Raw genomic sequence first — 18,636 nt, 5'->3', positions numbered from 1 at the left:
GTCTAACCATCAAACACCGACTCATCTGTAAAATGTAACGTTTTGCTTTTTTTGCAGTTTGAATGCAAAACTGGGACGACATTCTAATTTCGTTCTTGTCGCGCTCCTGCCAGATCGAGCGGTTGTTACAATGTATCACATCGAGGAGGAGGGAGGGTAGGACAACTAGTCAACAATAGATTTCATCGCATTTCCTCTGCCTTCGTTTCGCAAAGAGATTTCTAAACAGCTACAAAACCAATACGCCTGCAATTATCATTGCAACTTTTCACAAATAGATGGCTTTTCTGAATGGGACATGCTGATACTCGCATCCCTTCAGGTGTCCATGTGGGCGAAACAGAATTCCTCTGTAGGCGGCTTCGCGAGTCCCCCACTCTACCGTCAGGTTGTAAGTGAACATCATCTTGCATTCTTTGAAAGAAAAACGTCGTTCGGTCTTACCTCTACCGGTGTCCTGTTCCTCAGTTCCAAACTGATCCTCTTTTTCATTTCCATGTTTTAAAATAAATAAATACACAATTTACAGGATGGGAAAAAAGTCAAAGATGAAAACAAAAATTTAGCTGAGACACGGACCCGCGGATCGGCTCTCCTCCGTGGCTTCACGTCTCCAAATGATCCTCCATGATACTTCGCACCCAACCCCCTCTACTTGCGACCGCCCACCGCACGCTCTCATTGGTGCAGTTTTACACTTCGAAATATGAGTACACGATCATGTTGTCATTCAAATAGATCACACTGATTATCATAATCGCGGTATGAAGAGCCTTGCCATTGGATGCAATTGCGCGCGCAGTAAATAAGGATTGGCCCTTTTGCGCATCAATATTCAGGTTTAGGGCATCTGTTCCCGCCTCCCCTTTGTTGTCATTGGTGCATGAGGACGAGACCTGCGGTTTTATAGCAGCAAACTTCTTTATTTTTCCTCATTACATAAATCGACTGTAACTCAGGGTGTAAGGTCAGGGGAACGGTAACTTGGTGCGAGAGGTAGATCGCGCACAAGGGGAGTTGGTTTGGAGTCGCCAAAGTAACACTGGCTGAACGACACTCTCATCACCTTGGGTCTGCGTAGCTGAAACTAAAGAGCTCAGTAGCAGGCAGGCAGGCAAGCAGGCACGCGAAGCCAAGCCAACGGCCTCTTCCATCCATTCCATCTAGCGTGCTATATCCTCTCACCACTCACAAAATGGCTGACAGAGAGACCAAGGCGAACGAGAGGGGCTTAAAGCGGAGAGCCTCGTCCGCCATCTGCGCGGCGGTATTATGGTGTGCTTAGCTTAGCTGCCTCCGTTGGGCTCCGTGGGCCAAAGTCCTTTACGCAAAAACCTTACATCAGACGGGGAAGCCAAGCTGCCTATGCGTTTGATAAAAAGAGCCACATTACGCATTTGACCTTAGCGAGCGCGTCGCGAGACTTCCTCTGTCGAAACTGAATGACTGTGGATTTGTGTGCTGTGATGTGTAAAGGGTTAACAACAAACATTTCCGTTTAGCCAACAATCGACACAATGTTTAAGTTTGATATGACTAAAACAGACCGCTGTTACAATGTAACTACTGTATGACTACCTGCACTGTGTGTGTCTGGCCTGTCATGCATTGCGTATTAGACTACAATTATTTAATTGTTGACCATCTGCGATAGCCTATTGGTGATAATTCTTCAGGTTTTTTTTTTTTTAATCTTGCAATGTTTATAGTGTGCTGTGGATAACGGCAGCGAGGCAACCGATGAGAATAAATAATGATGCCATGTTGCAAGCCCTCAAACAGATATGACAGCACGACGACATGGCAATTTGTGTCTTCCAATATGCACACTCCCGTCCTACACTTGTGCTTGTGGCCTCTCCCCTCTGTGTCAGCCTAGCCACAACAACTCTCATTCAACAACGTCTTCATTCACCATCTCAATTACAAATGAGGAAACGGCATTACAATTTTGCTTTTGCAAGATTTTGAATTAATTTTCTGTCGTTGGTGAAGTCATCACAAGGTCACAAGCAGGCAAGTGAGCAAGGAAGGACGGGAGTCTGCATATTGGAATGTCCTAAATGCCAGCTTGCAGTGCGAGGCGAGTGGCTTCTAGTGACCACTGGAGGGACACGACATTGACCTGAGAATCGCATGACAAGACGGCTACTAAGCTAAGCAGCTTTGGCCCGGGGTGTCAGTCTGCAAGTTAATATTCCATGCGGCGAGCTGCTGCATCACTCAGGTGCTTAACCCTATCGCGCCGGATGCATCATATATGTCTCATCAAATTCAAAGCCTTCTCCACGCTGACACAAAAAAATCGATCTGAAAAACATCCTGCGTGTTATTTCCAAACGTTCTGCAGTACGCGGAAACCGCCACAAGAGAGCAGCGGTCGACAACAAGTTGACCACAGCTCGGCGAAAAACAGGAAAATGGGGTAGAAGCGGTTTCCCTGACCGACGCTGAGATTTCGTCAAATTGCATAAGGTTTGTGTACAAATTTCCGAAATATAACTCTACATCCTTTAATTTGAACACTTGCTTTGTGCAATTAAGCAAGGAAGAGTTTATATGTTTACACCGTGTTGCAGAGAGATCGTGCTAAAACTGATGAGACATATAAGCACCATCCGGCGGTGGCAGGAAGTCAGCCATCAATGCATTTGCTCCATAGGGAAACTTACAAAGCATACCACGACGATCGTTTAACAAAACACACAAGTTGTTTTACTTCAAGACAAAGATATTGCCTTAAGAAACACGTTTTACTTGCAATTTTGAAAATGTAATGCAAAATGTTGAAATTATGATCTCGTAAAAAATGCATTGAAGTGAATGGAGAAATGGTCCAATTGTAGTAATGGACCCATATATTCAAATTACACATCAAAAATGAATAATGATCTATATTACACTCATAAATAGGTTGTTGAGCATTCGATCAGCTATGTTTTTACATAGATTTAAAAAAATTACCTAACCAGGCTGTGGGAAATGTAAAATATGGTCCTGCTAAAACAAGGATAGGCTTAAAAAAATGGCAGGATCTCACTAAATATTTAAAGATAATCCTCAAATTAAATTGTCTGACAACTTTTTTAAATTAAAAAAAAGTTGTAAATGCATTAAAAGTCATTTTCCAATGGTCATGAAATTGGAATTTTCATTCATTAAAAGCCTGATGCATCATATATGATGCATTAAATATCTCAGTGACCTTAACAAAATTTTGATTTTTTTTTTTACATTTCTTATAAGGGACCAATATTGAAGCAAATTCCAAAAAATTTGAATTTTCTCTCATTGCTTTCATGGTTCAGGTTTCACAGGGTTAAAGGTGCAACGCGTAAGATTGTGGCTAGAATAGATATGGCAACTATGCTCCTCATTTAAATTGTGCTGCCTTATTGCCAAATTGGATCTTTTCATGAATATTTACTAAATAATAAACCAATATTTACTAGTAGGCTATAACAAAAGTAGGCCTACAGTAAGTTTTGCAGCTAAAAATGCCTATTTCTGGACATTCAAAATGGCGGACCATGGAGAAGATCACCCTTGTCATGTATGCAAAATGCAATTTTCCCAGTCATAATGAATACTTGAATGAATGAATGAATGAATGAATGAATGAATGAATGAATTAATGAATGAATGAATGAATGAATGAATGAATGAATGAATGAATGAATGAATGAATGAATGAATGAATGAATTAATTAATTAATTAATTAATTAATTAATTAATTAATTTAATGGTGGTGGTAAGTGATTGTTGAAAGAGTAATATTTGTGAATGGACTGTGAACTCATGACCCACTAAAAATATTACACAGTGCACCTTACTGGCCGGTAGAAGGGAAACAATCAGGACTCGTCTTTATTAACACCAGCCAACTTGCCAAATGCTGGTGAAAATTCATTTTAGTCCACTTTGACTCATTGGTGAGTGTGCTTTTGGCCAGTAAGATAAATCTCTAGTAGCCTACTGGCCATTTTGTCCGGTGGTGAAAAAGGTTAATTTAGAGCCTTGGAAACAAGGCAGGTGAATTAGGCCTATAAGCACAGCTGATCAATAGGCCCGTGTCCAGTTTCGTCATCCTAGTGGTCTGGTGTGCATTTTTTCCAATGCATTGTATCCAGTGCCCTCAATTAACTTTCTTCGTCACCAGCCAAATTTGCCAGTAGATGTTAATCTCACTAGCCAAACATACACACACTAATGGCTCAAAGTGGCTAGTAAGTTGATATTTTCTACCAGCCAAACTGAGATTTCACCAGCATTTGGCCGGTTGGCTGGTGTTAATTTAGAGCCCTGGTTGTATCATAATAGGCTTTATTATAGTGCAAAACATTAAACACGTGTTCAGTGTGACTCAACCTCAATAAGATGTTGTGGTTGGCCATTGTCTGAAGTGATTACTTGTTAATGAATGAATAACAACCCCCCCCCCACACACAGACACACACACACACACACACCCACACACACACACACACACACACACACACACACACACTGAGGAGAGGACTGGGGGCTTATGGGGAGTCCGGATTGGACGATGCCACATATGGGGAGTCCGGATTGGACAATGCCAGATGGCTCAGCTGCAAGTTTAGATTAAAATGAGATCTAATACAGACTGTATTAGACGCAGACACAACACAGCAGACCTCTGTTATATTTATCGGATTGATAACTTCATAGCAGCTTCTCCACACAAATTAATTTGCGTTGTTACATTTTTATAGGCTTATCAAATTGACATGATTGTTTTTTTTTTAATCGATATAACATTCGGATACTACCCTTTTTTAAGTTTTGTGAAATAGTAAACACAATACATTTCTTTGCTGCGGCCCCCTCCCTTTGGAACAGTCTACCTCACATGCGCAGAGGCCCCCGCTCTGGCTACGTTCAAAACGCATCTCAAGTCACTCTAGCATCTCTTTACTGAGGCCCTCTACCATTTCCCCAGTTATACATTTGCAATACAATTAACTTACATTCAGGGACCTAAAGGTGGCTGCCTTCAATACAGGCCAAAAGTGGAGGGGGAAATCCTGATTTGTGTTCATAATATGGCCCTCTGAGGACTTTCACGGCCCTCAGATGAATTTGAAGTAGCCCCTCGAATGAAAAAGGTTCCCCACCCCTGCCCTAGCCCCATCTCCTTTGGTTTATAAAGGGACCTGGGTTTCCATGAAAGGCACAATAAAAAAGTAATCATTATTGTTATCTTAATAATCACAATTTCATGAATGAAAGTGAGTCCAAGGCTTCACTAAATATACTGTAGCGTATGGAAACAACGTGAGTTTGACCGATATTTTCCTAGGCTCATAATCTATGTGATTGTAAAACCAGTCAAAAACCAAAGCATAGAAGGAGCCACATATACACTGCTAAAAGGCAGATATACACTGTAATAATAATAACAATAATAATAATAATTATTATTATTTATTCTTATTATAATATTATGATGTTTATTTTAACTAAAGTGGCTTACAGTTATTCATAGGATATTAGTTACAGTCCCTGGAGCAATGTGGGCTTAGTTGCCTTGCTCAAGGGTACTTCATAGATTACATTACATACACTTAGCTGACGCTTTTATCCACAGCGACTTACAGGACGTGACAATGAATAAAAACTCCATTGTTACAGGTGTGTTTTAGCCCTCTAAATGAGACATTTTTAAAGCCGAAGTTTTGAAATGTGTTTTCTAAAACTCTGTTTACGTGTAAACAAAAAAAAAATCCATATTCATGCAAAGAGTTCACTAAATTATTATTATTTGTACTCATAACTTGCAACATTTGGGGCGTGTTGTGTTGAAACTGTAGCCTACTTGCAGATTGCAGATTGCATTACTCTAGAGCAGTGTTGCCAGATTGGGCGGTTCCCTGCCCAATTGGGCTGCTCAGGATAGCCGTCTGCAGGTGAAAATGGCATTTAGCCGAAAAAAGTGCCCAATTTTTGGCCATAGAAATCAATAGAATTGGGTTGGATTTAGTGCTTCCAGGCAGGTTTTTTTTTTTTTAGCATTTGTTTGGCTGGAAATCATCAGTCTCATCTGGCAACCCTGCTGTAGAGACAGGTGTGAAACCATAAGCACTTACAACTTTACACTGCGGTTATGAAAATGACAGTGTAAGTACACACATAATTGTACATTATATGGCATAGCTTCAGAAAAAGAGACGTGAACAGCAAGGTGTTCCTCTATTACACTGGGGATGAGGAGGATGAGGAGGAGGTGGAGGAGGAGGAGGAGGAGGAGGGTGGAGGTGGAGGAGGAGGAAGAAGAGGAGGAGGAGGAGGAGGAGGAGGAGGAGTAGGTGGAGGAGGAGGAGGAGGTGGTGGAGGAGGAAGATGAGTAGGAGGAGGAAGAGGAGGAGGAGGAGGAGGAGGAAGAGCAAGGTGTTCCTCTAGTGCTGGATTACTCCACATGAGGAGGGTTTAACATTTTACAGCTTTGACTGGCCACTTGTCAACAACCGCTTTGTGGCTTACAATAGAATGGTGCACCTTGTGGAGGAGGAGGAGGAGGAGGAGGAGGAGGGAGAGGAGGAGGAGGAGGGGGAAGAGGATGAGGAGGACAATGACGACGATGACGAGGGCATGGAAGAGGAAGAGGAGGGGGGATGCAGAAGAGGAGGGGGATGAGGAGGAGGGGGAGGATGAGGAGGACAATGACGACGATGACGAGGGCATGGAAGAGGAGGTGGAGGAGGATGAGGAGGAAAGAAAGATGATGAGGAGGAAGGGGACGTTTATTTATATAACGCATTTCATACACAGGTGCAACTCAATGTACTTCACAAAGTTAACAAATGTAAATGAAAGGAAACAGGGAAGAAAGAAAGAAATAAATAAGAGTAAAAAAACATTTAAAACATTAAGATAAAACATAAGGTACAAATAATAATAAAATAAAATAAATTAAATAAACATAAAAATAAAAATAATAATAATAAAAAAGAATGATATGTAATTTAAGCTAGGGTAAAGCATCTGAGAACAGCTTTGTCTTGAGTCTAGATTTAAAGCTATCAATAGTGCGTGCATTTTTTATGTCATCTGGAAGCTGGTTCCAAAGCTTTGAAGCATAGAAGCTAAAGGCTGCCTCTCCACACTTTGTTTTGACTTTTGGAATCACCAGCAAATTCTTCTCCGTTGACCTTAGTGACCTGGTTGGTGCATACAGCTGAAACATATCCAGTAGATGTGTGGGTCCCATTCCATTTATTGATTTAAACACAAGTAGCATTGCCTTAAAATCAATTCTGTAGCTTACTGGGAGCCAATGCAGTGATCTTAAAATTGGAGTAATGTGGTTGAACTTCCTTGTTTTTGTAAGAACCCTTGGTGCTGCATTTTGTAAGTTGAAGCTGTTTAATGGTCTTATTGGGGAGGCCAGTAAAAAGACTGTTACAGTAATCAACCTTACTAGAAATGAAGGCATGTATTAGCTTCTCCAGATAATGTTTAGACACCAGGCCCCTAAATTTAGAGACGTTTTTTATGTGATAAAATGCAGACTTGGTAATAGCTTTCATGTGACTGTTGAAGTTTAGGTCACTGTCAATGAGGACCCCAAGATTTTTAACTGTTTCCCTTGCTTTCAGTCCCTTTGTTTCAAGGATAGTAGCAATCTTTTGTCTCTCCTCTCTTTTCCCAAATATAATTACTTCAGTTTTATCCGTGTTCAGCTGGAGGAAATTGTGAGACATCCATTTGTTAATTTGGTCCATGCAATGATAGAGTGATTCAAGGAGGGTGTAGTCATTGGGGGACATAGATAAGTAGAGCTGGGTATCATCCGCATAGCTATGGTAATTTATGGAGTTATTCTCGATAATGTGTCCCAGTGGCAACATATACAGATTGAACAGTAGTGGTCCCAGAATGGAGCCCTGGGGGACCCCACAATTCAGAGACATCGGTGATGAGGTATGTCTTTCAATGGCGACAAAAAAAAGTCTTCATTGTAAGTACGATTTTAACCAGTTGATCACTATGCCTGTAAAGCCAACCCAGTGTTCCAGTCTATGTAGTAGTATGGCATGATCAACTGTGTCGAAAGCTGCGCTTAAATCTAGTAGCACCAAGACGGATGATTTGCCAGCATCAGAATTCAATCTTATGTCATTTATAACTTTAATAAGAGCTGTTTCAGTGCTGTGGTAGGCACGGAAACCTGATTGAAACTTATCAAGGTAGCTATTAGACATTAGAAAGGCAGTTAATTGGTTAAAAACAATTTCTCTATTATTTTACCCATGAATGGTAGATTGGATATGGGCCTATAGTTGTTTAGTACCAGTGCATCCAGGTTGTTCTTTTTCAGTAAGGGTTTCACAACTGCTTCTTTCAGACAGCCTGGGAATATGCCTGTTTGTAGTGAGGTGGTGATGATCTGAAGTACATCTGGTGATATTAGATGTAAGATGGATTTGAAGAAGGCTGTTGGTAGAATATCTAAGTCAGATGTAGAGGAGCTAAGACTTTGTACCATTCTATTAAGAATGTCCACATCAACTAAATGAAAATTTCTCATGAGGTTAGGATTTAACTTCACTGTAGCAAGTTGGTCCGAATCTTGGGTCGGTTGCACATGTGTGAGTATGGATGAAAGGTGCATCTTGTGGAGGAGGAGGAGGAGGTGTTGGAGGAGGAGGTTGTGGAGGAGGAGGGTGGAGGAGATGGATGTCTGAATGCTCTGAAAGCCCCAACTGGGAAACTCCAACTCCCATGGTCATTGTGACACAGCACTACACAGTCCCTGTTGTGGCCCCTGTGTTGTCACTTGTTGCTTTATTGTCTCTGTCAATGCCTGATGGGCCGGTCTTGGCTGAAAATGCCCGGCCTGATCTTCTTCAGTACTGCTCCATCACAAACGGGCCCTGCTGCGCAGTACTGCTCCATCACAAACGGGCCCTGCTGTGCAGTACTGCTCCATCAAAAACGGGCCCTGTTGCTGCGCAGTACTGCTGCATCACAAACCTGCCCTGCTGCTGCGCAGTACTGCTCCATCAAAAACGGGCCCTGTTGCTGCGCAGTACTGCTGCATCACAAACCTGCCCTGCTGTGCAGTACTGCTGCATCACAAACGGGCCCAGAAATGAGCCCACTGCTTCAAGGATGTGGCTGCTCTGTGATGTTTGTGCGAAGAGAATGTTGATGCCAACAAACTGTTGCACAAGGCTGCATGCAAGAAAGAAGCCTTAGTAGAACTGGACGCCTTATGTTACTGGAAGAGAACAGCGCTCATCCAGCACAAGCCGTCTGGCTCTGCCATACAGTCGCTCTAGGTACTCCCAGTCAAGATTGTTCTCCGTTGTGGTACCCAAGTGGTGGAACGGTCTCCCAGAGGCAGCAAGACTAAGCACATCTCTTGCAGCCTTCAAGAAACAACTAAAGACCTTCCTCTTTCGAGAGAATCTACTAGACTAATGCTTGAGCTAGCCTTGCCCCAGGGCAGACTCCTGACATGATGTTTAGTTTAGTTTACTTTGTGTGTGTGTGTTTCGGTGTGTGTGTACTCGTTATTTACTCTTTATTTAAAAAAAAATAAAAAATTAACCCCTCTTTGCAACTGCACTTGTTGTTCTGTATATCTCCTGTGCACTTTGTATTTGCTTGTGATGTTGGCTTGATTATGTCCTCTTTTGAAAGTCGCTTTGGTTATAAAGCGTCTGCCAAATGTAATGTAATGTAATGTAATGTAATGTCATTGATTCAGAGAGTGTTTTGACAGCACTGACTATCAGGTGAGCATGCTTGAGAAATGACCACGACATGATATACAGTATCCTACATTTTTGTATATTAAATAAAACAATTCATCTCTTTTGCAAATTTATGTGCCCAGGATCAGACGGCAGTTTTTGACGTCTTGGGTATTCCTTCCACGTCACATTTTGACTATTTGGCCTAACCCTAAACCTATTCCTAAACCTAACCTCAATGACGTTATGCTGCCACAAGGGGGCGCCTTTGAGGACGTCAAAATGTGACGTGGAAGGAATACCCAAGACGTCAAAAATTGCAGTCTTGGGGTGTCAAAAATTGAGTAGTCAAAAATTGACTACTTGGGGTGAGACTGTGTAGGTCCTTTAGCTGTGCAGCTCCTCCCATGACCGAAATTATGGCTTTGACTAGGAGGGCGCTGGTTCGGGTCCCCAGTGGCGATCTGTGCAGAATACATGTGGAAGAGGAGAGGAGAGGGGAGGAGAGGAGAGGAGAGGAGAGGAGAGGAGAGGAGAGGAGAGGAGAGGAGAGGAGAGGAGAGGAGAGGAGAGGAGAGAGGAGAGGAGGGCAGGGGAGGAGAGGAAAAGAGAGGAGCTAGGAGAGGAGAGGAGAGGAGAGGAGAGGATAAGATAAGAGAGGAGAGGAGAGGAGAGGAGGAGAGAGGAGAGGAGAGGAGATGAGGAGAAAAGAGAGGAGAGGAGAGGAGAGGAGAGGAGATGCGGAGAGAGGAGAGGCGAGAGGAGATGAAGAGAGAAGAGAGTAGAGGAGATGCGGAGAGAGGAGAGGAGAGGAGGAGAGGGGAGAGGAGAGGAGATGAGGAGAGAAGGGAGATGAGGAGAGAGGAGAGGAGAGAGGAGAGGGGAGGAGCGGAGGAGAGGAGAAGGAGAGGAGGAGAGGAAAGAAGAGGAGAGGGGAGGAGAGAAGAGGGAGGAGGAGAGGAGAGGGGGAGAGGTGATGAGAGGAGAGGAGAGGAGAGGACAGGAGAGGGGAGGAGAGGAGAGGGGAGGAGAGGAGAGGAGTGGAGAAGAGAGGAGGGGAGAGGAGAGGAGAGGAGAGGAGAGGAGAGGAGGGAAGAGGAGAGGAGAGGAGAGGAGAGGAGAGGATAAGGTAGGGGGAGAGAGGAGGAGAGGAGAGGTGGAGAGGAGATGTGGAGAGGAGAGGAGGAGAGGAGAGGTGGAGAGGAGAGTAGAGGTGGAGAGGAGATGTGGAGAGGAGAGGAGAGGAGAGGAGAGGAGAGGAGAGGAGAGGAGAAGGAGAGGAGGAGAGGAAAGAAGAGGAGAGGGGAGGAGAGAAGAGGGAGGAGGAGAGGAGAGGAGAGGAGGAGAGAAGGAGAGAGGAGAGGAGAGGAGAGAGGAGAGGAGAGGAGAGGAGAGGAGAGGAGAGAGGAGAGGAGAGGAGAGGAGAAGAGAAGAGAAGAGAGGAGAGGAGAGGAGAGGAGAGGAGAGAAGAGGAGGAGAGGAAGAGAGAGGAGTTTTGAGTGCTGTACCAAATATGGTAGATAAGAGGAAGATACTTCAGGCTCTGATTTCTCCGGGATCCATGTGATGTCAGGTGAACGCCCCCTTTAGGAGACCTGCAGTTAGGAGACCTTTGGAGACTTACGACTGAGAATAAATGGAGTCCCCTCAGCGCTGTAGATGGCGGTAGCGTACATCTTACGCAAACCACCACCAGACACCACTAAAAGAGAAGAAGGAGGAGGGGACAACGCCTCCTCAGGAGACCAAACTTGAGCAAACTTTTTTGCATTGGGTGGGCGGAGTTTGAATCCTCTTTCTTAAATCTACCTTCTTTGGGCGAACTGTGCAGGAACACCTCAGTTACATGTAGAGGAGGAGAAGAGGAGAGGAGGAGAGGAGGAGAAGAGGAGAGGAGAGGAGAGGAGGAGAGGAGAGGAGGAGAGGGGAGGAGAGGAGAGGAGAGGAGGAGAGAGGAGAGGAGAGGAGAGGAGAGGAGAGGAGAGGGGGCATGAGAGGAGAGGTGAGGAAGAGGAGAAGAGGAGGAGAGGAGAGGGGAGGAGAGGAGGAGAGGAGAGGGGAGAAGAGGAGAGGAGAGGAGAGGAGAGGAGAGGAGAGGAGAGGGTAGAGGAGAGGAAAGGAGAGGAGAGCAGAGGAGAGGAGAGGGTAGAGGAGAGGAGAGGAGAGGAGAGGAGAGAGGAGGAGAGAGGAGAGGAGAGCAGAGAAGAGGACAGGACAGGACAGGACAGGAGAAGAGAAGAGAAGAGAAGAGAAGAGAAGAGAAGAGAAGAGAAGAGAAGAGACTGGTGGGCAGTCATGGGTGAGCTGTTAGGGCGTCAGACTTGCATCCCAGAGGTTGTCAGTTCGACTCTCGACCCGCCAGGTTGGTGGGGGGAGTAATCAACAAGTGCTCTCCCCCATCCTCCTCCATGACTGAGGTACCCTGAGCATGGTACCGTCCCACCGCACTGCTCCCCATGGGGCGCCACTGAGGGCTGCCCCCTTGCACGGATGAGGCATAAATGCAATTTTGTTGTGTGCAGTGTGCAGAGTTCACTTGTGTGCTGTGGAGTGCTGTGTCACAATGACAATGGGAGTTGGAGTTTCCCAATGGGCTTTCTTTTCAAGAGAAGAGAAGAGAAGAGAAGAGAAGAGAAGAGAAGAGAAGAGAAGAGAAGAGAAGAGAAGAGAAGAGAGGAGAGGACAGTACAGAAGTGTTACTCCTTATCCAACAGTACTGCTTGACATTGGGAAACTCTCCATACATCTACTAAGTCATGATACATCAGGGTGTGTCTAAGCATATCAGCTGACCCAGGGTGTGGTTCTGTATGATTCCTATCTAGGACATGGTCAAGCGTGCAGTTGTAGTCCCCCGCTACCAGTATTATTCTGTCTTCCGGGCAGTCGGACAAAGCAGTCATAAGCTTTTTTAAGAAAATAGTGCGTTCTCTGCCACTGTTGGGGGCATAGACATTGAAAAGAGAGGAGAGGACAGGAGAGAAGAGGAGGACACATGGAGAAGGAACCCCCTAGTGGCGTACTGTGCAGGAACATTTTGGTTACATGTGGAGGAGGAGAGGAAAGAGGAGGAGATGAGAGGGGAGGAGAAGAGAGGAGAGGAGAGGAGAGGAGAGGAGAGGACAGGACAGGAGAGGAGAGGAGAGGAGAGAAGAGGGTAGGAGTGGAGAGTAGAGGAGAGAGGAGAAGAGAAGAGAGGAAAGAGGGGGAGATGAGAGGGGAGGAGAGGAGAGGAGAGAAGAGAAGAGGTGATGAGAGGAGAGGAAAAGGGGAGGAGAGCAGAGAAGTGGGGAGGGGAGGAGAGGAGAGGAGAGGAGAGGAGAGGAGAGGGAGAGGAGAGGGGAGGGGAGGAGAGGAGAGGTGTGTGTGTGTGTGTGTGTGTGTGTGTGTGTGTGTGTGTGTGTGTGTGTGTGTGTGTGTGTGTGTGTGTGTGTGTGTGCCAGGTTGGTCTACTACCATGCCATCTTGAGGTGTCACACACACACACACACACACACACACACACACACACACACACACACACACACACACACACACACACACACACACACACACACACACACACACACAAAACGTGTTGACATGTACTGTATGTATCTTAAGGTGAAATTCAGATTTCTAATGTTGACGGCATTCATGCATCCCCAAACCCTGTCAGTCCCACTACTATGCTTGACTTGACAGATGGCCCACTTCTTTTTGCAAAACTCACTTGTTTACCACCACACATGCTTGACACAATCTAAGGCAAATTTGTTTCTCTTGGTCTCAAGAGAGATGAACAGACCAAGGATATGGATCACTGGAACCGTGTTGTGTGGTCTGATGACACCAAGATAAGACCAAATGCAACAATATCTGAAGAAAAAAAGGGTGAATGGCTGTATGGCTTGTGACTCGGGAAAATCACTCGCCACAGTGGTACTGGCCTAATTCTACTGATGCAACAAAAAGATACTGTCTAGATTCTGTGTGCCGATTTTCGGCATTCTCCTACGTACTGTTCTGCCTAAGGAGAGGAACCAGGGCTCTCAAGTTTTGAAGATTGTTTGGAGTGAGATTTAAAAAAAAAGAAAAAAAAAAAGAAAAAAAAAAAGAAAAAAAAAGAGGGGGGTGGGGGGGTGGTGGTGGTTGTTGCAGACATCGACCCGTCACCCATCGACCCATCGACACTAGGTTTCCCTTCAACCCAGCTAGTTAAAAAGTTTGATTAGACCAAATACACTATTTATTCAATATGCTTAGCCCTAGTGCTCGAGTTGTAATATAAAAGCAGCTGGGATGGTCACTCAGAGATTGATTCTAATTATTGGTGGTTCAAAAAAAATGACAATGTAGTTGTTAAAAGTGCAATTTCAACACAATATGTGAAGAAGAAGGGATACCTGTTTTAGAAGGAGGTGATTTTTGACCATTTTGCTCTCTTTTAACGTCCCTGTCAAGGTTACATGGGCTGTAAATATTGGTATATATGCTCATATTTTCATCTGTATAGAGTTATCACCTGATGGTCCTTGCTCCTGTGTCTCCAGTTCGCCTACTTGCGATTCGTGAATTTTACAGTTCTCTTTGAACTCTGCTGCGCGCGCTATTGGATAAAACTCTGATCCGCTGCTCTGATCTGCCTGACAACCGAACAATCTATTTTCTGATTGGCTGAATAGCGTGGTAACTAGTCTGAACACAGAAGCACTATTAACAATTTCTGACGCGTCTTTGGATAGGTTGGACGAATTAATGTGCGCCGATTGGATAAGTTATCAAAACTTCAGAGTGTGAAATACCATGTGTGGAGTGTGAACAAGCTCAGATGAGTGTGTCACACTCTCAAAGAGTGAGACTTGAGAGCTCTGAGAGGAACACTGAAGAATAATAATGAGAAAAGCTAGAAACACTTCACTGCTTGGCCCCTAACAAATTTGTTAGTCTTTTCCATAACCGAATGTCACTTAAGGCCAACAGTCATAAAATGTTTATAACACGGACATAATGTTCATGACTTATCTATGTATCTAATGACATGCTTATGACACCGGCGTCAAGTAAAGTGTTACCCAACAGAGTTTGCAAGTGCGGGGGTTGGTTTATGCAGTCCAGTTACCAATGACCAGCTCTTTCATTGTATCTTTCTGTGTGGTGTTGAAGAGCTGGATGTAGTCTGTCTGTCCGGCAGGGGAAGGCACAGAGTCTGGAGCTCAGGGGCTACTTCAAATTCCTCCAAGGGCCGTAAAAGTCCTCCGAGGGCCGTACTATGAACATTAGGATGTCCTCCTGCAATTTAGGCCTGTATTGACGGCAGCCACCTTTAAAACAAACACCACCTTCTCTAGGTCCCCTGATTACCAGGGGTGTCGCTAGACCTATTTTACAGGGGCACATGCCTGGGTATTGATTTGCTGTGCCCTGGTATGAGTATAAAAAAACAACCATGGAATTTAGCTCAAGTTTAGCATACAGAGTAATCTACAGAATACGCACAAAATAACGCATATGCACTACTTGCAATAATATAATTAATTTGCAAGCTTTTTAAAATAAATAAATCACTACAAAAAAGGTTTTGATTGCACGCTTTGTGCGCTTGCATTATCTCTCTGTGCCCCACTGTGCCCCTGTACACCATGAGGTCAGCTGACGACCCTGCCCCTGAATATAACTTAAAAGTATTGCAAATGTAATTTCTAAGATTCCTTTATATAATATGTCATGTTTCACGTGAAGCAGCATAACATTAAATGTATGTTGGGGGTCTTAAATGCCTCAAGGGTCTTAAATGGATCTCGAGACATATTCCCCACCCCTTCTGTAGCTGAACAGATCCCCCTGTTACCTGTAGGTTCTCATCTAGGTCAGTGGTTCTCAACCTTTTTTTTAAATAAACGCCCCCCTGGAACTCATCACACGCTTTTCAACACCCCCTTGAGCTCATCATAAGCCTGCCAATGCCCCTCTTTTAATATTATAAAAAAAATGGACCAATCCCCCCCAATGGCACCACCCCCTTTCAACTGTATCCTTCTCAATGCTCTCCTAGGGCTCCCCAACGCCCCCTGGGGGGCTGTGGACCCCCCGTTGAGAATCTCTGGTCTAGTTTGCTAGTTTGCCGTGGGCAGATCCTAACCTCTCCTCCCCTTTGCAGATCCTAACCTCTCCTCCCCTTTGCAGATCCTAACCTCTCCCCTTTGCCCCATTCCCCAGAGCTGTCTCTCTGCTCTCCTCCTTTACCTGTCTCTCTGCTCTCCCCCTTCACCTGTCTCTCTGCTCTCCCCCTTAAGAAGACATTTCACATACAACGCTGTTCACCTAGGGTACAGCTTGCAGTGAAATGACTAGTAAACTACACAACGCGTAGACTTATGATAACATAATACACATATTAGCCTACAGGCAGTAATTAAATACATATATTTATTTAGAGTAGAATAGTTTTATTTTTCTAACCTACAACACTGTACTCCTAGTGACAGGACTGGTAAGTTTCACAACGTGTAAAACCTTTGTGAACAAACGTCACCTTGACCTCATCCTAAGTCCGCCAATGCTCCCCTTAGTATTAAAAAATAAAATAGACTAATGCCCCCCCAATGGGAACTAAGCCCCGCCCCCACTCAGCTGTCTCCTTCTCAACGCCCCCTTGTGGGCTGTAGTGCCCCCGTTGAGAAAGACTAGTCAATTATAACATAAAATACACACATTAGCCTACATGCAGTAATTAAATTAACAGTGTAAAATAAACATGTTAGTTAATTGTCCATAGATGTGCAGAACTAGTTGAAAGCATGGCTTTAACCGTCTCTGGTAGAGTTGGTTTTCTTAGTCCATTCTCCATTCCTCCTCAGTTCTCTCTCTGCTCTTAGTGCCTTTTTAACCGTCTATGGTAGAGCCATCCATCTTGTGTGGATGAGTCTTCCTATGCAGCTTGGCATAGTTGAAATACCTTGTAGTACTATGGTAGTAGTCAACCTCTCAATGACTATTACAGCATGCCACTGGAGGTGCGGCGTGCATTAAGGGGATACTCCGTCAAGAAAACATTTGTAGAAAATCAATAGTTATTGTTGTAAATAAAGCAAGTCAATAAGGCCTGTAGCCCCTTAATGCACGCCATACCTCCAGTGGCACACTGTAATAGGCATTGAAATGTAATTACACTACAATACTATGACACACAGGCCCTTTAGTAATGCACCACGACTTGGTCATTTCCATACTACAAATTTATAACGCCGTGTCTTAAGGGGTTAAAACTCTTCTGTGTTCCCTCTTGGTAAAGCCAAAATTCCTCCTCGGTTCTCTCAGTTCTACGTTCCTCCTCGTTCTCTTAGTTTTTCATTCCTCAGTTCTCTCCGTTCTTCGTGCCTTTTTAACCGCCTGTGGTAGAGCCATCCATCTGCTGCTTGCCATAGTTGATATCAGGGCTGCTGACAGCTTTTGCTGGGCCCAGGACAAAGTCATCTGAAAGGGCCCCCCACCCAATACATACAATGTCATGAGAACCCAATTCGGGGCCCCCTCTCTCCCAGGGCCCGGGACAATTTACCCCTTTGTCCACCCGTGTCGGCTTCCCTGCTTTTAACCGTCTGTGGTAGGGTCGTCCATCTTGTCTGGATGAGCCGTCCTCTGCAGCTTGGCATAGTTGGAATACCTTGTCAGGCCCGTGGCACTTGGCGTCTGAACTATTTTAGCAATGCAAACATCCATTTAGCAGCGGCCACTAGCCTACCAGGACTGGACTGGGGGAGACATAGGAACCGGGCACGCTTTCCGCTTAAAGGGGCCAATCATGATTAGCGGCGTACTCACCAGTGGGTCCCGCACCCTCGTGGGAAATTACATTTCTGAAAATGTGTGACAGAGGGGCTTCTCTTCTCTAATGGTACTGGGCAGGGCTGGGTCTGGGCGAGAAAAAGGGCCCGGGCACTTTTGGCTTAAAGGGGCCCCCCTCATGATTAGCGGCACGGAACTGACTCACCAGTGGGCCCCGCACCCTCGTGGGCCCTTATTTTTTTAAAGTTAAAAAATAACAAATAAAATGATTGTTTTTTTATTTAATTAAGAAATGTAAAAAATAAAAAAAAACTGAAAATAGGGGCCCACAAGGGTGCGCAGCCCACTGGGAAATGCCCGCTATGCCAGATGGCCAGTCCAGCCCTGGCCACCACCACACCGCACCCCACCCCACCCCACCCCACCCCCCGTCCTCCCGGTTTCAGCTTTCAGTGTCTGCAAGACACACATGGTGACAGCAGGCGAGACGGACGCTCAGATCATCTGAACACACAGTTGGCTGGCGGGGCGGCCCCGGGTCGAGTGAAACACACACACACACACACACGCACGCGCACACACACACACAGACACACACACACACACACACACACACACACACACACACACACACACACACACACACACACACACACACACACACACACACACACACACACACACAACACACACGCACACTTGAGGAGAAGAGGGGAGAAAAGCATAGAATTGCACTTGAGCAGGAAGTAAAGTTTGCCTTTGGAGAGATTGGATTGTTTCCTACAGGTGAAAGAATCTTCTTCTTCTTTTGAATTTGAATGACGGACTGGACGTCAACTGGCGTATTACCGCCCCCTACGGGATGATCGAGCTCACTACTGGTACGTCGTCTTCATTTTCTGGCATAGAGGCCAGAGGATTTAGCAGACACTGGGACACTGTGCAGGAAATGGTCAAAAAAGGTACTGCAACTATGCTGCTCATTGAAACTGGGCTGCCTATTGCCAAATTTGATCTTTTCATGAAAGTTTCCGAAGTAATAAACTAATATTTTCTAGTATGGTCCAAGTACAGTCATTTTTGCAGCTAAAAATGGCTATTTCTGGAAATTCAAAATGGCGGACCATGGAGAAGATCCCCCTT

At 44.9% G+C, this 18,636-nt stretch overlaps 1 protein-coding gene across 2 annotated transcripts in view; it reads right to left on the bottom strand.

Moving 5' to 3' along the window:
• The window catches only part of anp32e (acidic (leucine-rich) nuclear phosphoprotein 32 family, member E), a 16,142-nt gene extending 13,915 nt beyond the window's left edge, over window positions 1-2,227 (bottom strand). For both annotated transcript variants that reach the window (XM_063186088.1, XM_063186089.1), the window contains exon 1: window positions 445-2,227. In XM_063186088.1, coding sequence (XP_063042158.1) covers window positions 445-498 — 54 coding nt within the window. In that variant the 5' untranslated portion in view covers window positions 499-2,227. The remainder of the gene's footprint in view (window positions 1-444) is intronic.
• Window positions 2,228-18,636: the final 16,409 nt, after the last annotated feature.

This window comes from Engraulis encrasicolus, chromosome 20 (assembly GCF_034702125.1).
Source record: "Engraulis encrasicolus isolate BLACKSEA-1 chromosome 20, IST_EnEncr_1.0, whole genome shotgun sequence".
Taxonomy (NCBI): domain Eukaryota; kingdom Metazoa; phylum Chordata; class Actinopteri; order Clupeiformes; family Engraulidae; genus Engraulis; species Engraulis encrasicolus.
The sequence above is the reverse complement of the archived record's forward strand: the minus strand, read 5'-3'. Positions and strand labels throughout refer to the sequence as shown.